This window comes from Crinia signifera, chromosome 6 (genome assembly GCF_055691185.1).
Source record: "Crinia signifera chromosome 6, ASM5569118v1, whole genome shotgun sequence".
NCBI lineage: Eukaryota > Metazoa > Chordata > Amphibia > Anura > Myobatrachidae > Crinia > Crinia signifera.
The window spans coordinates 198,251,103-198,273,131 of record NC_139222.1 but is presented as its reverse complement, the minus strand read 5'-3'; the positions used below and the strand labels follow the sequence as shown (position 1 = coordinate 198,273,131).

Sequence of the window (22,029 nt, the reverse complement as noted above, 5' to 3'; positions counted from 1 at the left end):
GAGGTCAAAAGGCAAGGCTAGCTGCTTCCTTCAAAGCACAAATCAAGCAGAAATGTCCTTCCATGCACATCAAACAAAGTGCCATTTATTCAAGACCCCATGCTGATCAAACTAAAGCCAGTTTTTATTTTCAGTATAGCTTTCCTTTAAAAGGTGTTCTAAGTCAAGTAAAAAGCAACAGTTCACTGGTTCATTCCTAGTTAAGGAAGTTTCATGGCAGCTACCTTGTAGATTGGTTTATAGCTCCCCCTTGTGGAGAGGGGTAAGCTGGTGGCAGCCGTTGAGGAATTGTCGGCAGCAGCATGCGATCCTGGAGGCTCCGTGCTTTTCGTAAACACATTTGCAACTTCTTATCTGCTAGGGCTCTGCAGTGTGTACTAGATCTGGCATCATGCATGGCAAGTCTGAATTTAGCTAAAATGCAAAAGAAAACATAGCAGAAACAAATGCACGCACACAAACCAAAATAATAAAAAATAGGATGCAGAAAACAGCATAACATGGAAACATGCAATACAGAGGATAAAAAAAAACCAACAAAAACAAAATAAAAAAGAAATGTCTTTAAGTCATCAAAATGAGCATTTATGTAAGCAATGCATCTTGGGCATGTTAGTTGTACCAACTTAATGGATATGAAACAGACTGGTAGCAGGAACAGCCATTGTTGTTAATTACATGCCATCCAAAATGAGCCATATCATTAAGATAATGGTCTGCTGCGTTTAAGACATAATTTCTTATTGCAATTACCCAAAAGCGTAAAAAGAAAACAAAATGGTAAGGTGTGTTTTAAAGCAACGACAGCCTGGGTGATTGCAAAACTGGGCAGACAATTATCTGATGCTGAAATAACTCCTGTTGGAAGGTATGTAGAATGAAATTTAAGGCTTTAGCTAAAGTAGCATAGCACAGATGACAAAAAATGTTACTGTATTTTATTATAAAGCACAATAAAAACAAAGAGAACATTTGCAACAGGTAAAATGAAGCAAACTGCACCAAATAGTAAGTTCACTCTACAACAGTTTCTTGGTATTGTATTTAATGGTGTGGATAGAACTGGCTTACGCAGGTGTGATTTTAACTACTAATAACCCTCAATACCTAGATAAGGCAAAACGCATCAGGCAATTATTGAGTGTTTGTGTGGGACATTACAGTAACCTTGGTAGATAACCCTTTTCTGTGGATGCTAACCATACATTCAATCAACTTCCATCCATCTAAAACCTGGTATGAAAGCAAATGACTATCCATAATTTGTTCCCAAACGACAGAAATAAGATTGATGGAATGTCAGTCATTGTCTATTGACCGGGGTGGTGAGCAATTGGCGGATACTTTTTTTCCAAACATCTAGTTCAATATTTGGTTGAAAATCGGTGTGAACAGGCGCTTTGACTATCCAATCAGTTGCCTCAAGACTTAACTAAATGTCTATAGCAGCTGGAGTAAAGACAGAATGAATTCAATAAGAAGCACTGGTACCGAGATAATGACGGAAGTCCAAGGGGAAGGGGCAAATGGGCTTATTTTGGGTAGAGCACTCGTACAAGAAATTTTAACAGCTTTGAACTAGAGTACCACAGTCCTTGGCTATTAATGTGTTCTGTGAAAGAATACAATGAACTCATTTCTAGTTAATATTTTTCCTTTTCTAAGCTCAGAAACCTCCACAGACGACATCCCATTCCAGGCATGGATGAATCGAGCATCTCTGTCCGCATAACACAAGATTTTTTTTTTTAGTCGTTTCTGCGTGATACCATCTGAACTATAATTGTACAGTTATAACTGAAAAAAATCAATGCTAAAATGAAGCAGTGGTTTTGAAACCAGATATTACAAACTGTAATAGGGGAGAAGGACTTGATATCATTCGTAGCGTTGTCACCAAAGAGCAGTAACAGTAGTGTTGGATATATCAAACGATCCTCCTCCTGATACTAGATCGCACATTAGACGAAACAGGATTGTTGTTCTCACAGAACAATTCCGCAATAGCATTTGATGGGTGGTTATCACTCCCAGAGTTTCCAGATTACTACAGAACAAAATATCTATGTATGATTTGTGGTAACCCTAAGGTACTACTTATACCACATTCTCATTGCCAAGCAAATTACAAATCTTGACCCAGTAAATTTGCCTTTCAACGTGTTTTTTTATAAGTGAAAAGCAGGGTTGGAGACCTGGGAATGTCAAACCGGGTTGACCCGTTCACACTGCAAAAGGACCAGTGTAGAAAGGAAAATTACCGGGTAGAACTGCTTCACCCGGTAATTTGCCTAGCAGTGAGAACACGGGTCTGAAGCTGCAGTCCAAATCCCGGGGAAAAGCTGTGTTGTTCACACTGGTAGTGATGTGACCTAATACTAATGAACATCACTGAGCACACTTGCATGAAAGTCAGTGCATGGAACATAAGTGAGGCCTTTCTTGAGGGCACCAATGAGCAATAATCAACATTCCAAAAGGGAGAATGACTAGGTGGAAATGTCTAGCCTTATTTTGCCATAAAGGGCACTGCTGATACTGTGGTTGCAAAGACTGGCAGTAGTAACAAGTACAGTACCTTAAGAATGTACAACTTTTCTATTCTGATCCGACTTACAGCTGAATGAAAGTTATTTATGTGGCAGATGTCACGTGAAATATATTTGGAAGCAAATGCGCTGTTTCCACACTGCAAAGCCTCTTTTGCTAAAAACACAAGCAAAGCAACAAAAGCAGAAACAAAGCAATGAAGAACTTTATTTCAGTCAACAGCAAATTGCAAGGACTCTGCTGAAAGAGAGACATCGGTCGTCACCTTCCACAGCCGATAGCTGAGCCACACAATGTAAAGCATGCCATGTTAAACAATACGCATTGAAAGCAGAGTAAAGCATTGGTTATGAGTTACTTACAAATCGCTTCATTACACAGTGCCAAAGCTGTAGAGTAATCTCCCTTCTGCTCCAGCCTCATTGACTGCTCGAAGACGGAGTCTGCCTCCTGCATGGACCGCTCAAAGCTGTCACTCCTCCCTGCAATAATCACACACAATCCTCCGGTTTTCTATTGCTCATGTAGCGTACATAAAAATGAGCGCCTTCCGCCAGCTTCTTTATAGTTGCTGTAGCCACAAGGGCATTTCTTGCAGCTTCTCGGCAACATTATTTAGCCAGTGTTTTGCGAGAGGTTTGTGCAATCAACACTGAATAACAGGGCTGCCAAGTAGGGTTCACAAAACTTTCTGTTGTTAATACTAAAACAAAAATAAATTGCATTCCTTATACTCAATAAAATCCCAATAACCAATGCAAACCTGCCCATCTTTCATCCTAGGTCACAAGTCAAACTACAAGAACAAGAGTGCACGTAAGAGAAAGGGAACCCTATGGCCCTAATTCAATTCAGGGTGAAGTGCCATTGAACACAATATTTGTCCATTACAGTAAACTGCACATCATTACTTTTTCTGTGCACCTCTATGGTTTCTGAGGAAATTATAGCAATGTTGCTGGCGGTGGCGTGCCTTTCTTATAGGCGAGACATGTCTATTAAAGTTGACAAAAGATAAAGTGGAGAGAGAGAGAGAGATTATCAGCCAATCAGCTACTTCCAGTTTGCAGGCCGTTTTTGAAAAAGGACAATGTCTGATTGGTTGATACTTTATTACTCTCCACATTCTCTCTTTTCAACCTTTGATACATATGCCTTTGTGCTTGAAGCAAAGAGATTCTATAGCAGAAAATGTAACACCCAACCTATTCTGGTTCAATCTTAGTGAACCGAATTCGGCCCCTGCCCCGATGGTCAGGGTTGGTGCCTGCGCATTTCTGCACATATGCAAACCCTGACTACGAATGGCCTCTGCAATTTACAATGTTGTCAGGCCATTGGCAGTCGGGAGGGAGGGAGTGGTGGTGGCGCTGGGCAATGGGAACGTCCAGTGTTTCATGGGCATCACCATAGGAATGCAGACGGGACGAAGTCTGCCGGCGGCAGATGGCTGACATCACAGAACATCAGCCGTCCGCCCTGTCTCCGTCCCGACGCCCGCAAATATAAAAGTTAGTCTGCACTGACTTATATTTGCGAAGGCAGGAGAAATCATTCGATGGTCGTCGTCCATCGAATGATTTCTCCTGCTGCGGGCACATACGAGGGGATGTGTCTTCGTAAACACATCCTCTCGCATGGCTACGAGGGGAAACTGCGGCAGGGGGCATTCAACGGGCAGCGTCACAAGGACTCGGTAAGCTGCAAGCTTTGTAGCTTACTGAGTCAACTATTGTCACCCCCACTAGCCCAACAGAATGCCGCATGTAGTAACGGAGGCCTGCGCAGACTTCTGAAACGACAGACATTTTTACACCGACAATTTGCCCTTACTATAAAAGTAGTTCTCCAGCTCTGTAACATACAGTAATAAGTGTTTTATCGTCGCACTGAAGCAATGTTCACAGAGTGGTAACATTCAATGTATTTTGTGGGTCAGCCTACTCAGGCATCAGACTCTGCAGGGTGAGGTTAGGGCTCATCTGAGACTCACTGAATTGTTGCCAAGAACACATTGGGCGGTATTCAATGAGGCTGATTCGCCAGGTTTTTATGGCGCTTTTGTGCTGTAAGGCGAATTTTTGACTAAAACAGTGAATCACCCTATTCAATGACCAGATGGCGAATACATTTCAAGGTTTTTTTCGCCATGATTCACTGAGTAGCAATCGCTATCTTTTTATGGTGAAGTGGAATGTGAACTTTTAAAATAAAGTGTTTTGTTTTTTACAATTGGTGTAAAAAAATCAGGAATTTTATTCTGAGGGGCATGCTATTTTTATTCATGTGCTGTAAGCACATGAATATATATTTAATTTTAAAAAAAATATTTTTTTTTTTTATTATTTTTTTTTACACAGCGCAGCCAGCAGGGGGCCGGAGCCGAGCCGCTCATTAGATATTCATATATTCACTTCACCCGATCATTACATATTCATGATCGGGTGTAGTGAATATACGCGGTCCCCTGCTGGCACCCCCGGGGGGGCAGCCTGTGCTGCCTGGCACCCGGGGAGCCCACCTCCCCCCCACAAACGTTCTGGGGCAGGCAGGGAGACTTCCATCTCCCTGCCTGCCACCGTCCTCAGGCTCCCTGCGGCGTCCGCCGCAGGAGCTCAAATTCACCAGTCAGGGGCAGCGAGCCCCTGACTCGTTGAATACCGGAGCCGGCGAGGCTCCGGAATGCAGCGAGCAGTGGCGAATGTGCAGCGAATCCTAAACAGGATTCGCTGCACGTCGCCGGTATTCACATTGAATACCGCCCAGAGTGTCAGCAAAGAACAACATTAAAGTGTTGAAGCCAACAATATTAGCAGAACAGTGAAGCAAAATGTATCTCCATTTACTTGGCTGATAATTCCACACTGAAGCAAATTACCCTGGTTCTGTAACTCATCCAGATCTAAAAACCGCCGCGGTCGTGGGTTAAACCCCATTGCAACCTCAATTTCCTTCTCGCGTTTCCAACGCAGCTCCTGCTCCCTGGCCCTTCTGGCCACTTCCTCTTGAAGTTCGTCCAGTTCACTCTTCATAGGCAAAGGTCCCTCTGTTACTACAAATGTAATACAGAATCGTGCTGAAAAACTGCAGAGCTGGCAGAGCATAGGATTTATTTTTATAAAGTCTGTTCATTGTTGTGTCTAAAACAGATTCTAATTGCATTTCACCATAACATGTGGTAGAGAGGCCCTAATAATGAACATACGTTTTGTCCAAATGCTATATCTGTAACAAAATAATTGGATACGATAGGAACTTTACAAGGGCGTAATAGTGAGGATGAAGAGCTTACTTATTTCAGCGCATTCCTCCAGATTTAAATACCCCATAACAACAAATCCTATAAAAATGTATTAACCACTACCACAAGCGTTCCCTGAAAACTCACCTCTTCAGGCAAGCCTATCATATTTAAGTTCTACACGCATAACCCTCTGAGGCACTTATGTATTATACAGCTTCCCTTCTGGACTTGCACCTTGATGGGGCTGCTATGCTATTACTGGTGTCTGTCCTTGTGTTTCCCTCCTATTTCCCTATAGCAGTGGTCAGGGAACTCGGTCCTCATTACCCCACGCAGTGCATGTTTTGCAGGTCTCCTCACAGAATCACAAGTGAAATAATTAACTCCACCTGCGGACCTTATAAAATGTGTCTGTGAGTAATTAGTACACCTGTGCACCTGCTGGGTTACCAGCAAAACATGCACTGTGTGGGGTAATGAGGACCGAGTTCCCTGACCACTGTCCTATAGATTGTAAGCTTGCAGCAGGGACCTCCAACCTCTATGTCTGTCTGTTTTACCTAGTTTGTTCTTTCAGTGTTGTCAACATTTGTAAAACATAACGGAATTTGCTGCACTATATAAGAAACGGTAAACAAATAAATAATGAACCATTTGTGTGCCAAGTGAATTTGTCAAAATAGGTGTAAAAATTGGCAAGCAAATATATTTATTATGCATAATGACCTGTAATGTTTACCTTATATAGGAATCACGTTCCTTTCCGAGCAATTGCCATTTCTAATATAAAGGCCCTGATCACCTAAAACAGCAAAACTGAAATACTTTCCTCACTGGCGCATATTCAATTAGCTGCCATAATTTACTGCAAGCTAATGGATTCAACCAGGGCTATTCAATTAGCTCTGATATGCCGCAGTTATGGGGGATTAGGTTTCAGATGCCGCAGGCACTGGAGAAAGATTTTTGCACGATTAACACATGGGTCCAGGAACTTATTGTCCAAATATGTGTCATTTACCTCACAATAAAAACTGGCTATAATTGAATAGCCTGATATTGCCATGCAGTAAATTAGTGCTGACCGTTGGATACGATCAAGAACCCACAGGATATGTGCATTTGTGTCACAGCCTTACCAACATGCGTGGGATGGACCTTAACCCAGACGCTTGAGGCAGAGTCTGCCATATCTAATGCACTGCTGCTCTGAGACTTTGGGATGTTTCGCCAGGTAGGAGCTGGAGCTGTACCAGGACTTTTCCTTGAGTGATATTCCCTTTAAAACAGAAAAAGGAAAAATCTAATTATGTAGCGGATTATAACATTTTAGTAAAACATATAACATGAGTAAAAAGGAAATAGATTTCCATCATTGCATGAGATTTGTGTACAATGTGTAAATTGCTATATGATCTAATAATTTGGGAAAAGGTGCATCAAGGCTAACCACATAAATGAAATGAACAGTCTGGTTAGGCTACAACATTTGTGTGTGATTTATCTGGTACATACAGCTGACCTGTAGCCAGGCGAACACATAGATCCTGTCCTAAGAATGCTGCAGACCATTAATGACAACAAACACATACAGACTGCAGTGGCTGTCTTATTCATGGGGCCAGGAGTAACAGAATCTGGGCAGACTATTACAGCTCACTGATAGGTGTTGGAAAAGGGTTGAGCAGTGGTGCTGAGCTGCTTGAGATCAGTAGAATCGCACACTCAAGCTGAATGTACACCAGCTTTTAAGAAAACATATAGGACTCTCCTCTATAGGTCGCAAGCGGAGACATTTTTAAAATATGTGAAAAAGTACAGGGATATATATATATCAAGCGCTATCCTGTTATATATATATATATATATATATATATATATATATATACACACACACACACACACACACACACACACACACACACACACAATCTTATTGGGCGCCACAACCTTTTAGTAAATTACCATTTGTTAATTTTTAAAATAATGGCCAAAGTCTGGCAACCATGCTGGATGCCAGCCAAACTCTGATGTTTTTAAAAGGGGCAGTCATTTACAAGGCATTGTTTTAAGGTGCCCATACACTAGTAAGATTTATCTTCAGATCTGGCTGGTTGGAACAAAAACATCATTATGGATTTATGGATGAGTGACAGTTTGTCAGTTTTCCAGCATTTCCAAGCAAATGGTCAACTGTCATTTGCTCTCATCCATAATCATGTTTTTGTTCCAACCAGACAGATCTGCAGATAAATCTGCGTGTGTATGGCCACCTTTACACTGTAAATGACTGGCCCTTTAAAAAAAAAAAAAGGCCCAGAGTTCAACAGGCATCTTGCATGGCCGCCAGATTACTGCATTGCATCCAGCCCAACATTTCCTACTTATCAGAGGAAACAGTGTACTTTTAAAATTATAATTTTTGGTACTTGTGAGTTATCCGGGCGTCCGATTTTTAAATCGGGTCGGATCGGGACATCGCATCGCATCGTATGCGACCATCGGATGCGATGCGATGACCCGATTTTTCCATAGGAATCAATGTTAAAATGGACTGAGTCCATTTTAACATGGAATTCAATGGGAAAAAGGGTCCTTTTCATACCCCTACTATCCAAGTGGGCATGGAGTTGGATATAAACCTGTGGCGAGCGTAGCGAGCCACCGAGCCCGAAGCGTGGCGAGCGTAGCGAGCCCCGCGAGGGGACACAGAATACCGTCCGCTCGCCACGCTTCGGGCTCGGTGGCTCGCTACGCTCGCCACAGGTTTATATCCAACTCCATGCCCACTTGGATAGTAGGGGTATGAAAAGGACCCCTTTTTCCATAGGAATCATTTTAACATTGATTCCTATGGAAAAATCGGGTCATCGCATCCGATGGTCGCATGCGATGCGATGCGATGCGATATCGCATCGCATCGCATCTGATTGTATGCCTTAACTTAAGGCATACAATCAAAAAATCGGACGCCCGGATAACTCACAAGTACCTAATTTTTTTCTCCATCACTTAAAAATAAATAATAATTCAGACATACTAATACAAATATTTACATCCAGCGAGTTAAAGCCATTGTAATTACCGAAAAGCACTACAATTCTCTGATAAAGGTAAGTCCATGCTGATCGGGCTGTTGCTGTTCCGTTCACTACTTTCATAGCCAGACTCCATCCTCTGAATAAGCTGAGGCTGCTGGTGATCCACCATGTGAGGAGCACCTCGCCCAACACCCCAGCTCCTGTATTTTACACACGGATGCTTCTCCTTTGTATCAGGGACAGGGTTTTCCCGCAGCTCACTGACTGGCAGTTCCTTCGCTATTACATGACGAAAGACAAGGAAAAGAAACTTAAACCACCAGGAAACTATTTTATTCAATATCATAAACCAAGAATTAGCCCTTCATCTTTGCAGGAAACTTTTCAGCATCTTGGTACATGTCCTTGTGGTGCCGTATGAGTTAATCCAATCTGCGGATCTCAGGCTCCTTTACAGAACATCATGTATTAAGGCATATATATTTATATAGCTTAAGACAGACAAATATTAAACAGTTTAGGATTCAGAGAGCTGTAGGGCAGGCACCTTATATGTAGATAAAATAGTTATGTAGGCCAGCAAGCATCACTGTAATACTTTATAGCTTTGTTATTTTTAACCAGACTAAGGGTCTAATTCAGACTTGATCGCTAATCACATTGTTTCTTGAATGGACAAAACCATGTGCACTGCAGGTGGGGCAAATGTAACATGTGTAGAGAGGGTGAGATTTGGATGGGTTTGTGTTTAAACTGAAATCTAAATTGCAGTGTTAAAATAAAGCAGCCAGTATTTACCCTGCACAGAAACAAACAGGGGGGGTGGGGTGGGGAAGAGGCTACTTGGGTAGCTGAATGGGCGCTGGCAAGGGATGCTATGTCAAGCAGCTACTAATGGGAGTGAGTAGATCCCAATTACACGAACTAGAAGGAGAGAGATAAAGTAGCGCTAGAACAAATGAGGAGTTTTAGAATAAAAATAACATTTAAATGGTACACATACAATGACAGACAGGTAAAAAAAATGTATTAAAACAAGTACACTGCCCTTGTGGCCACTATTAAATGGAATATACTTGGATCCGTTCCTATTTGTGCCGCCAAAGATGGTAATGTGGAAGGAAGGACCAGTCAGATAAAAGAGATTTGTACACTTTCCATAAAGGTAGAAACTTTTTGCGGTAGGTATAACTACCAATGTAGTTCACCAATGTAGTTCAGAAACAAAACAACTCACCCAAATCTAACTCTACTTCTCATTTGTAACTCTTCCCCCCCCCCCCCCACACACACACACACACACACACTGGCAGATTACATGAATGCAAAATATGTGGATTTTATACAACATTCTGATACATTCATAGGGCTAGGAACAAAACCAAACAACTTGATTTTGCTTTTGTGTAATGTAACAAGTACAATTACCAGTGTGAGAAGGTCTCTATGATGGGAGATCGGAATGGTGATGAAAAAAAGTTGTGTCTATTTTATGTGCAATATTTATCCAGTTCCTACAAGTATTAAAATTTCAAGACGCACGACTAGTGTATGTTCCACTACAGTAAGAAAAGCACCTTCCCACCTGTCACTCTAAAGTCGCCCATACATGGTGCGATAGCACCGTGCAATTCGATGTGATGCCCGCTCCCGCGGGCATCGCATTCCACAGTACAAAAAGCATGTGCTGCACATACTTTTTGTACTGCCTTCGGATCGCATGCAAATCGCACACGTGCGATCCGATGTGCTTTAGTAGAAAATGCACGGGTGCTAATCGCACCGGGTATGGGCACCTTAAGACACAGAGCAGCAGTACAATATCTTATGACCACCTAATGTAGACAATCTTATGCGGTAATATAAAATAAATCCTTACTAGAGTCTTCTGAGAAAGGACTAAGTGGACTATATCCTGTGTTTTTCCGCTTTTCTGTTCTGAAGATGCTATCAACATTTAATGGCTCTCGTGTTGGGCGCCAAGTAGGCCGATACCTATTGGATAAGCCAGATCTTGCCTCGTTTCCATTTTCCATCTCCCAGTCCCTTGGTCGTACAGCTAAGCTAGAAGGTGGTTTGATCTCTGCTTGCTCTATGGCACTTCCAACGTGATGTAAACTTTGCGTGGTTTGTGATGCCTGCGATGGTCTGCTGTGAATCATATTGCTTACAGTTGCTTTGAAGTCTCTCAATCTGCTGGAGCTGCTGGAAAGCTTCAGACCTGCTCTCGGGGCCTGCTTCTCCTTTAAGGTTTCCCCTATTACAATAAACAACAAGTTATACAGAAACTAACATGATGAAATGGGAAAGGAAAAACATAAAGGGATTTCTGGTAGGGGAAATAAAAACACGGCAGGTCAGACCTTCACTATGATAACCTGAAGATTGGGATTCATCTCCTTTTCTCCTAGGACGACTGGAACTTCGCTTCCGGTCCGTTAAGGGTCCCTTCCTGGAAAAGTGTCGCTGACTGCACTCGCTGTCTGTCAGGTGTCCTATACATAAGATAGTAGACCAGAAGAGAATGCATAAGACCGATGCCTTAGGAGCAACAGAATAGCTCATTACAGACATCATGGAGACCTTGAAAGCTTGAAGTAGTAACACTTCTGCTTTCTCCACACTGATAGAAGGAATCATTATCACATATTGCAATTTCTAACACGAGAAGCTGTTCATTTGATAATCTGCATTGCAATATATTGTTTCTTACTGCATTTTTTTATTATGTATAAAGAAAATCAATCCAAGGGTAAAAGGAGGATCATCACCATAGTTTGCAAATAGGGTTCTAGGAACCGGATTCAAGGGGCGATTCCGGTTGGCTCACGCAGCACATTTGGTTTGCTAATGGACAAAACCATGTGCACTGCAGGTGGGGCTGATGTAACATGTGCAGAGTTACATTTGGGTCAGGTGTGTACAACAGAAATCTAATGCAGCCAGTATTTACCCTGCACAGAAACAAAATAACTCACCTAAATCTAATTCTCTCTGCACGTGTTACATCTGCCATTGGCAAACCAAATGTGCTGTGCAAGTCAACCTGAATAACCCCCTCAGTTTTGTACATAAACCCTATGGGTCTGCGCAGGTGCAAAACAGGTCTTGGGCCAGATGTACTAAGCTTGAATAGTGATAAAATGGAGAGTGATAAACCACCAGCCAATCAGCTCAAGCTACAGACTGTACCTGGAAAATGACAGTTAGAGGTTTATCACTTTTCCAGACTTCGTACATCTCGCCCCTTTTGATAGAGCCGCAGCAGGATACTGCAGTGTTAGGGGGGCAGCAACCTCCATTCATATCAGCAGGATTTTAGTTTAAACTCCAGTACCTGTATCTCTACTGCTCTGTGATGCGGCATCATTTTCCAGGTTGTAAATGACAGTGCCTTGTGAGTCAGAGGAGAAGTGACTGACCACAGATTCATGATGTGAATGTTTGTAGTGATAGCTGTCTGTTGAGGAGTCAGTCCTGGTGTCGCTGGAGATGGACGGCTCCCTGCCTGGTGGACAACGTATGGTTTCAATTACAACAACTGTGAGAAACAATGTACAGTTTGCTCTGGAAAAAGTCAGCCTTCATGAATGAAATGAAATAACGTAAACCACTAATCGATTATAGTATTTAACATTCACATACACAAGGTTACATTTTCCACTTCTAAATAGAGAATATGTGGCCATCAAAATGTATGTTTAAGTTTTAAGTTGGAAACCGTAAGTTAGTGGAAAACAATTGCTATCGCATGTTTGGCAAATAGGAAAATGTCAGTAATATCATGAAAATCAGCTTAGCATTAATAATTTACAGGTGAAATACTGTATGAAATCTATACTGGCAACTGAACAGACTCAGGTAGCGAAGACAAAACAGTCATTTGGAACAGTGCAGAGACTGGTCTCCTTACCAGAGTCCTCACTATCATAGCAAGTTCTACTGTACTGTCGTATGTCCATCTGAGACAGGACATCCGGTACAGACACTGGGGTACCCCTGGGATCAGCATACAGGAGCAGCAGTGGCTGATAGTGGCCCTTAATACACTTTGTTACTACGTCTTTCCATTTCGGACCGATCTGAAGAAAAGACACAAAAAATGTCAACATAATCTAGGTTGGTGCAACCCAACAGTAGGGTTTAGCCAAATCATAAAGCAAATTTGGGAGTTGGAGAACTTTTAAAATGAATGCATACAGAAATAAATAATAATTTTAAAATAATAATAATTTAGAATAAAACAACTAGAAAATGCACGGAATGAAATAAGTATATTCGGTTCTTCTAGAGTTTCAGCTTTTTTACCTCTTTAACATGGGCATCATCAAAATACATCCACTTGCGTATTTTGGTTTGAAAGAAGAATGTGGAGTAATGCTTGCCATAGTAACAGATCATTCCCACCAGATACAGTTCAGAGTGCTTTGCTCGGTCATCTGTCACCCTGTAAAATAACTGAAGAGAAAGAATCTTGTTGACAAAACTACTGTAGATAATGAATTAACCTGTTTGTATATATCGGATCTATACATTTAAAAGTACAAACACAAAAGTCCTGCATAACAACTGTATGTCCACTTTGAAACCGATAAAATAAAAAGCACATCCATTTTCCGTGACCCGTATAACAGCATGTAATCTATGGCCCCGTGCTCTATATATAGTTCTGAAACGTATGGCAATCTATAAAGTATAAATAAATGGAAGGTTTTTAATACTTATGGATGGAGATCTATAAATGTAGGGTTGTTAGAATCTGTTGTGGTTGAGGATAAGCTGCAGGAATGAAGCTAGATCAGGCCCTATGGTTACTAAGCCTGCCAATTCAAGAGTGCAGTGCAGAGATATACTCACATCGCCAAGCTTCAAGCAGGTTCCAAGACTGTGTATGACATCCTCAGCCAGGTCAGAATGATCAGAGTCCCATACCAGGCCTATGGTGATGATCTGGGGTGCATTCATTAGCACTCGGCGGATTCTAATTTTCTCTCCGCAATTGCTCTGTAAATTCAATGTTGTGGTTACATTGAGTATGGTACCTAAAACACCACTAAATAAAACAAATACACTACACCAATCCACTGTTCATTCATCCATTGGAATGTAACAATATGTATCTTCTTTATGTCCGACTAAAGAAATGTAAATACTATTCAGTCTACTTACTGGACAGTTTCTCAGGTCTCCCATCGTACTAGCTTTTTGCAGCAATTCCCCAAACATATCAGGGGTCGGTTTTTCTCGTCTTTCCAACATACATATTGCCTGGTTGCTAGAGTTTTTAACAAGAAGGAAATAAAACCGCAATTAAAGCTATGAAATGTCAATGACTGCAATACTGGTTCTAGGCAAATTCAGCTCATGATAGCCATACAGTATGTATTTTATTTCAATCACAATGGCAGCTTTATCAGCTTCAATACACTTGTTCCAAGCTCAGCAGTGCAGGATGGAAAATCCTGTAGGTAGACTAGAAAACATTAAATAGCTGCCCCAAAAGCTCTAAAAGTCTGCTTAATTAATCAAAGGCATGAACAGAGAATCAATTTAGGATGGGCATCAACAACACCATGGTTTGGAATGGAGAAGAATGGGAGCGCAATCCATTAATGCACAATATGCATGGTAGGTCTATAAACTGGAAGCCAAACTAACATCACATGGATGGACTAATGTACCATGGGTACCCAAAATACTGCATTTCACACTATGTCAAATTTATAATAGGTTTACCAGCTTACCAGAGGGCAGTAGTTGAGATATAATGCACCATCTGAATAAAAGGCAGAGGGTCTGATGTGGCCCCACAGCTGGTACAAACACACTGTCATAGAAGATAAAACAATATTGCATTATGAAGGCAGTTTATATACAAGACCATGGCCCTTATTCAGATCTGATCGCAGTACAAATTTGTTCTCAAAATGGTCAAAATTATGTGCACTGCAGGTGGGGCAGATGTAACATTAAATTTGGGTGAGGTGTGTTGAAACTGAAATCTAAATTGCAGTGTAACAATAGAGCAGCCAGTTTTTACCCTGTAGAGATACAAAATAACTCACACAATGCTAACTTTCTCTGCACATGTTACATCTGCCCCACCTGCAGTGCACATGGTTTTGCCCATTTTGAGAACAAATTATTACTGTGATCAGATCTGAATAAGGACCCATAGGTTTTGTAGACCATAAACTAGCTATAACAAAAGATAAAAGGGTCTATTACTAAGCCTTGTAGAGAGTCACAAGTACTAACCAATCAGCTGCTGACTTTCATTATTCAAACAAAGCCTGGAACATGGCAGCTATCAGCTGATTGGCTGGTACTTTATCTCTCTGTCTCTCTCCAAGGCTTAGTAAATAGACACCAAGTAGACATATCTTCTGATAACACCAAATAAACGAAGCAAACTGATCTGTTGTCAGTACATTGGAAATACACACAACATTACGGTAACAGATCTGATGTGCTCACAGGTCTAATACATTCAGCTTTACAGGCCTATTAGTAAAAATGGAATATTAATAAAAAATCCATAGTGTATCTCCTTACATCTATGAGGCACGGTAAACCACCTCTCTTCCCCATTAGTGGATGCACATCAAAAAATGAGACATACCTGTTCAAACAAGGTCATTGCAAACTTCTGATGAGAAATACAGTGCTGGGCAGTGCAGATATCTTCTTTGGACTCATCTGCGATGTGAATGTGGAGGCGGATTAAAAGATTTTCCTGTATGTGAAATGAACGGAGATAAAAGTGTTGTAGGGAAATGACTAGGCAGTAAAGCTTTAGTCAATTTATCTCTGTGATCGTACAAATGACACTGCTGAAACAGTTCTGATATTAGAACAACAATTAGTCAACAACATAGGAACCATTAGTAATTAAAAGCCACCTAGGGGCACTAGATGGTAGGGGTGTTATTACTTAAATGTAGAGCCTCATCTTAAACATACAATATACACAAATACTGAAGAAGAAACAATGAGGGGACTTGGACTGCATTTTTAAACATAATGTTCCAGATGTAATTAGCCTTGGAGAGAGATAAAGTGGATGGAGCTAAAAGTAACAACCAACCATCAATATTTCATAGAATGTGACACGGCAGTTAGGAGCGGATTGACTGGTACTTTATCACTCTCCATTTGAAGGCTTAGTACATCTGGTCAAATAAAGGCGCCATCATGCTGAGGCCACATAGGAAAAATAAAAAACTTAAGTTCCCCCTAACTCTGTATTCGAGAGATGGATAAATGAGGGGTACGATAACAGTGAGACAGTTGAGGAGACAGAAAGGGTGGGGGGCACAGAGATTAAAGAGATATAGAAATCGTAAAGACAGGCATAAAGGGAGCGACAGAGATGAAAGACGGCAAAGATAGGAAGAAAAGAGAAGAGAACACTGCAATACGGAGGATAAATCCTAGCAACCAAACAAATGACAGGTCCTGAAGAGGCGGTAAAGGAATGTTTCGGTTTCTAAAGTGGAATAATAGTGCAACCCACCTTTATAAGGTTTTGTATTCAATGTGAACGGACAGTTTTCCTTAATCTTAATTGCAGCCTGTGCCAATGCCTCCCCACGTACACCAGCCACTTACAAGAATCAGCTTCCCTGAGAGAGTAATGCTCCTAAAGCAAAATCAGACTAACAGGCAGCAGTGTATGGAACTTATGTAGACTCACACCAATTATACACTGGGAGAAACAGAAACGCCAGCAGTCTGTCATAACAATAATGTCCCAATACTATAGGACAGGCCTCTAAGTAAGAGTCCCAATGTCATAAGCCATTCTAAGGGGCACTAGAGCAAGAACACTGCCACATCTGACAAGAAAAGGGAAAAATAGATCATCATTTACAGATCTCCCCATTAAATATATTCTGTGTCGGTAGAAAGTACACTTCAAAAACGTGACCACAAATGTCCAGCTATTGCCAAACACACCCTGCCATTCCTCCAGTTTGCTCGCATCGCAAGTATGACCAGGGAAAGGCTTTGAAAGACTCCCAGAAATGTATAAGATGATGTCAGCTATGAGTTCTAAGCAGACTGACCAAAGGGAGCATCTGACCTACAATAAGTCCCTCAGGAAAAGAGAATGTACAGTTTAATGTGAAGGCTGTGCACTGTATAGACTGAGCAATGTTACATTTACAGAAGATGTATACTTGCAGAACACTAATGGGACCAGAAAATTCTAACTCCAAATTTGTACTTGCTGGAAGGGGGGTGTGTTTAATTATTTTTTTTGGGAAGTATTCAGTGCCCGACAGAGCTATTTAATGGGAGTTAAATAAGAGGGGAGAAATCCGCAAAATGTCGGCTGTGAAAACCACCCTGTGACTTCTGCCGTTACAAATCTGCACTGTGCAGAAGAACTAGCGGGGATGTCTGCGGAATACTGGCTCTATACTGGAAGGATGCAGATCACATCCAATAAGGTGTCCTATGCTTTTACATCATCTTGCCCACTATGTATATTCACCATATATAAAGTGCAGAGATCAATGCTGTGATTGGAGAGACCACTGTTCATCTAGTAAGAAGGATGTAATAATATTATGTACTGTAATAAGGATAACATTTTGCGCCTACTTACAAAACATTCTGCTGCATCGTCCATGATGCCTAGCTGGAAACGCTGTTCATCTTGAAACGTCTTGGCAAGGGCGCTGCGGAGGGCATCCGATGGTAGAACTTTCTCACTGCTACATTGAAACTGATTGAAAATCCCCTATACAAAAACAGATAACGTTTTAAAATCGATGACATCTAATATAGGAACAGACTGCATTAATGAAAGCATTATACCATACAAGCATGTTTGGGGGGGATATTAGAGGAAATGGGAATGCATGCAAAAAATGATTGTCCTTTAAACCTGCACACATATAGGAGAGTGGTCATAATTGAAAATATGGCACCAGCGATGTGAGGCAGAAGCCCCTCACCACTGTGCCCTCTCTGCCACCATACCACTTTAAAGTTAAACCAGATGAAAATGACAGCGTAAAGGCGACATTGAGAAACTTCTATATTTATATCCCATAGAGCAGTGGTTCCCAAACTGTGCCGTGGCACCCTGGGGTGCCTTGGAGGACTAGCAGGGGTGCCCTTGTTTTGTGGTCCATGATTAATTCAAATTATTTAATAATAATGTAATAAGTTTATTGTGGACTTTATTATTTTATCAATGAGAAACGTTTTTTTGCCTAAGAGTGCCTTTGGAAACTCAGGGGTGCCGCGATTCAAAAAAGTTTGGGAACCCCTGCCATAGTGCATTATCACACGTGAAGCAGTAATACAGTTAGAACAAGAAGCACAACTAAGGAAAAGGTACACAAACTAGGGTAAACAGGCAAAATACAGATCATCACAAGACAGGAAGAGAATAGCAGCAGAAAGCCTACACAATAAATACCAGTTCATCAGATAAACTAAAAGGTGTCCTTCCCCCATTTATTTCACTTAAAAACTATCTTGCCTATACTCCTAACTACGCACATAACATAACATACCAAAGCAATGATGCTGCCTAAATAGCAGTGTAATGTATCAGACACAGGCAGCAGGCGTTCCCTATAATATTTCAGTTCTTGTCCTAAACCAGAAAAGTACCATAGCCACTTTCTTGTTAAAGACAGGAGACAGCAATATATATTTATTTTTTTAGGAATAAAAGAATGTGATCCATTCTGACGAGGGTGTACCCCAAAAATAAGGGGGGTGGCTTTCTCTTTTTGGGTCGGTTGTCAAGAAAATATAGCTCATTCTGCATCTTCTGTACTTGTTTTGGAACAGAAGAGCCTCGCTGTTAGAGTACAAGGTACTGCTGTTAAGAGAACAAACGGTCACTTCATTCCTCTACTACCGGTAATATGAATAAATACAATGAAGCGAGTATCAACAATTATTTCTGACACTGACAGATAAAATAGGTCTAAGTAAACTAGGTCTCTGTCAGTAGGATTTAATATTTTTATTTTATTTGATGTTTGGAGGATTATCCCTGGGATGCCTCAGGACACTTGCATGGGTGGCTCGGATTAGTGGCCCAGGACCAATTCAAATTATTTATGGTGAATTTAATAGGCAAATGCATAGATGGTGGCTGACCATCTTGGCCCTCAACACATAACTGAATGTAAGGATGAAATATAAACCAAATTTAGTTAAACTTACTGTTTATTCATTCACATTGGTCCCTGCCATCTCTCCTTAATGCTCTTCTTTCACCTGCTTCCATGAGTCATCAGTTATATAGGCAAGTATTTCCCATGAGTGGCTCAGCCCCCTGCCTGCCTCCTATGTAATTGTCCCATAACACATGGAATCCGGGATAAGTACCCGATACGATTATAATTTGTATGCCTGAGGCACCTGAAGCATAATTGATAAGTGATCAGCGCTGTTGATTGGGGCTAATTGTATAGCCCTAGCCAAATCTATTAGCTGTGGTAAATTAAAATAAATTGTACTTTATGCTACTAAAGATGTAAATCACACTTTAACATAGTTCTATTAACTCCTTGTCTTTTGAAAGTTTGTAAATTAAAAGTACTACATAAAATGGTCACAAATGTGCAAACACTGTCACCTAGCTTTGTTGTTTACAACAAAATGTTTGGTGTCAGCTAAGGCTTTAAAATAAATTCCCATCAGAGTGACAAAACTTAATTTTACGCATTCAATCTACTATGCCCATGTGCCAAATGACCGTGTCTGACCAGATGTATACCCCCTTATTTTACGGACTGAACTCCCTCTTACATCTGCATCAACTATATCACCTTTGATTTAAATAATTGCCTCACTAAAGCAAATGTCTATCCAATAACTTCATTTAGATTATTTTTAAAACAGAACCTTAGAGACGCTAAGAGAAGATACCTAGATTACACATCAATTTCTAGACCTTTAGCAACCTACGTTTCCAGATTTTCCAGCCACACCAGTTATGCACACCTTAAAAAAGCCATCAACACAGGAGATTCATTATCTTTACAGCTACAGCAAGAAAATGTAAGTAGTTAGGGAACCAGACAGGTGATTAGTAGCTAGCTGGGGTGTGTGGTTGGCAATATACTGTAAAATACACAAATGTCCAACCAGAATGACATCTTATAAACATAAGAACATATTACAGGGTTAGAGAAGGCTTCAACTGAAATACAGGGGCAGATGTATGAAGCAGTGATAAGGAAAGAGAAGTGAGCCAGTGGAAAAGTTGCCTAAGGCAACCAATCAGCTGCTATGTATTATTTTATAGTACACAAATTATAAAGGTTACTTTAGTGCTGATTTGTTGCCATAGGAAACTTCTTCATTGGCGCACGTCTCCTCCTTTAACACTGCTTCATACATCTGCCCCACAGTCACTCATGGTCAGATGTCTCAAGCCTCAAAAAGTGATAAAATGGAGAGTGATAAACAACCAGCCAATCAGTTCCTAACTGCCATGTTACAGGCTGGGTTTGAATTGACAGGAAAGAGCAGATTGGCTGGTTGTTTATCACTTCCTTTGTATTACTTTTTAAAGCTTGATACTTCTGGTGCTTACTGAAGCACAAAAGAAACTTAAACTTTCTTTCCAACTTCCCCTTACAAGTGATGGTGAAATACACCAGGCTAGAGAGGACAGAACTCCCACATAAAGTTGTACTTAAGCAAAAGATTGCGTGGAAAGTGGTCCCGAAACAACTGGTGATATAACTTAGTGATATGAATACAAAGGAACTTAACCTCAGAACAGTGCTATTGGAAAGAGGAATCATGCGTTAATGTTGACCATAAATCAGGAGAAAGGTAGAATCTATTTTGTAGCCAGAATGGAAGCAATATTCTTGACTGGTCGCAAAAAAGGAGGGGGAACTGGCAAAGTCAGTGATAACAAAAAGAACGTCATCCACATAGAGGGCAGATTTAAGAGTGAGCACCCATGGAGATCCCACGAATGTCTCGGCGCAAATTTTGGCAACCAAGGGCTCAATTATTATTATCCCATGAATGTCATGGTTGACGCAAATCTTGCAAACAAGAGATCTATAGATTGTAAGCTTGCGAGCAGGGCCCTCCTACCTTTTGACTCTCTGTAAATACTCTTGTTTGTTGTATCACTGTCTCCTTTGTAAAGCGCAATGGAATATGCTGCGCTATAGAAGAAACTGTTAATAAATAAATAATAGTGCAAGAATGAGAGCAGATAGAAGGCAGCCTTGTAATCCACTGACCAAGACAGTGACTCTCTGATTACAGTAAAGGGCATTAATCATGTCCAGAAACTTGCTGCCAGAACCCAATCACGTCTCCATCAAGTCTAGAATCAGATTATGCTTGCAGAGTTCTATTGCTGCGGCTCCCCCAGCATTCTACTAGCATGAAAAGAGGTGAGAGGGGATGTCAACATTAGAGATGAGAGGATAAGAATCAGAGGTGTTCATTTTTAGCAAAACTATTACGGAAAACCATTACATAGCCTTTCCTTGTGTGGCACGGTAATTAGTGGAGCTAATTGAATATGCCCCATTGGCATATTCTATATGTCCCATTTTGCAATTTTAAGTTTAAATTGCTTTTAAAAAGAGTCATCGCCGAGCAAAAAAATAAATAATTTCATACAATGTGCCTGTGCATGTGGATTAATCTTTTTAATGGGCACAGCATTTCTCTCTCCACAAACCAGAAACATCCATTTAGAAAACGAGTGGGTACACCGCACACATTCTTCCAGTTCAGCCATTGTTTTAGATCTTCAAGAGAGCCGCCCGGATTAGTCTGTCTCCATGTTTTAATTAACACAGAGCAAAGTGGCAAAATACAAAACACTTTCTCATTAGACTTGTGGTTCATATTCACCCCTGGGAACTTAGTGACTGTGTAGGGTGTTCAGGAAATGGGAGTTAAAAAGGTGCTAATAGGCTTAAGTCAGATTTTCAAGTGAAACGGATTACCTTTTACTTAAACACTTTTGCACAATTGTGTTCTGTTCAGTTCATACTAATATTTACACTGCACTCATTTAAAGAGACTGAATATAATATAATGAAAGGTTGTTGTAAATACATTCAAGGAAAAACTATATACACATGCCTAAACTACTACAATAAAGATATATAGAGAAGAGTGTTTACAGTTTACCCAGGGTGGCATAGTAATTGTCTGCTGTGGGCATAATCATAT

At 40.8% G+C, this 22,029-nt stretch overlaps 1 protein-coding gene across 3 annotated transcripts in view; it reads right to left on the bottom strand.

The window, feature by feature from the left end:
- Window positions 1-22,029, bottom strand: part of USP54 (ubiquitin specific peptidase 54) — a 111,340-nt gene that overhangs the window by 10,787 nt on the left and 78,524 nt on the right. For 2 of the 3 annotated variants that reach the window (XM_083148582.1, XM_083148584.1), the window contains exons 4-18: window positions 17,450-17,584; window positions 15,458-15,571; window positions 14,580-14,662; window positions 14,005-14,110; window positions 13,693-13,839; window positions 13,144-13,293; window positions 12,749-12,917; window positions 12,173-12,343; window positions 11,199-11,330; window positions 10,715-11,092; window positions 8,880-9,114; window positions 6,934-7,073; window positions 5,429-5,602; window positions 2,913-3,032; window positions 225-414 (exon numbers count right to left, since the gene is read on the bottom strand). In XM_083148582.1, the coding sequence (XP_083004708.1) occupies window positions 225-414; window positions 2,913-3,032; window positions 5,429-5,602; window positions 6,934-7,073; window positions 8,880-9,114; window positions 10,715-11,092; window positions 11,199-11,330; window positions 12,173-12,343; window positions 12,749-12,917; window positions 13,144-13,293; window positions 13,693-13,839; window positions 14,005-14,110; window positions 14,580-14,662; window positions 15,458-15,571; window positions 17,450-17,584 (2,444 nt within the window). The remainder of the gene's footprint in view (window positions 1-224; window positions 415-2,912; window positions 3,033-5,428; window positions 5,603-6,933; window positions 7,074-8,879; window positions 9,115-10,714; window positions 11,093-11,198; window positions 11,331-12,172; window positions 12,344-12,748; window positions 12,918-13,143; window positions 13,294-13,692; window positions 13,840-14,004; window positions 14,111-14,579; window positions 14,663-15,457; window positions 15,572-17,449; window positions 17,585-22,029) is intronic. The other variant, XM_083148585.1, reaches the window with a different exon arrangement.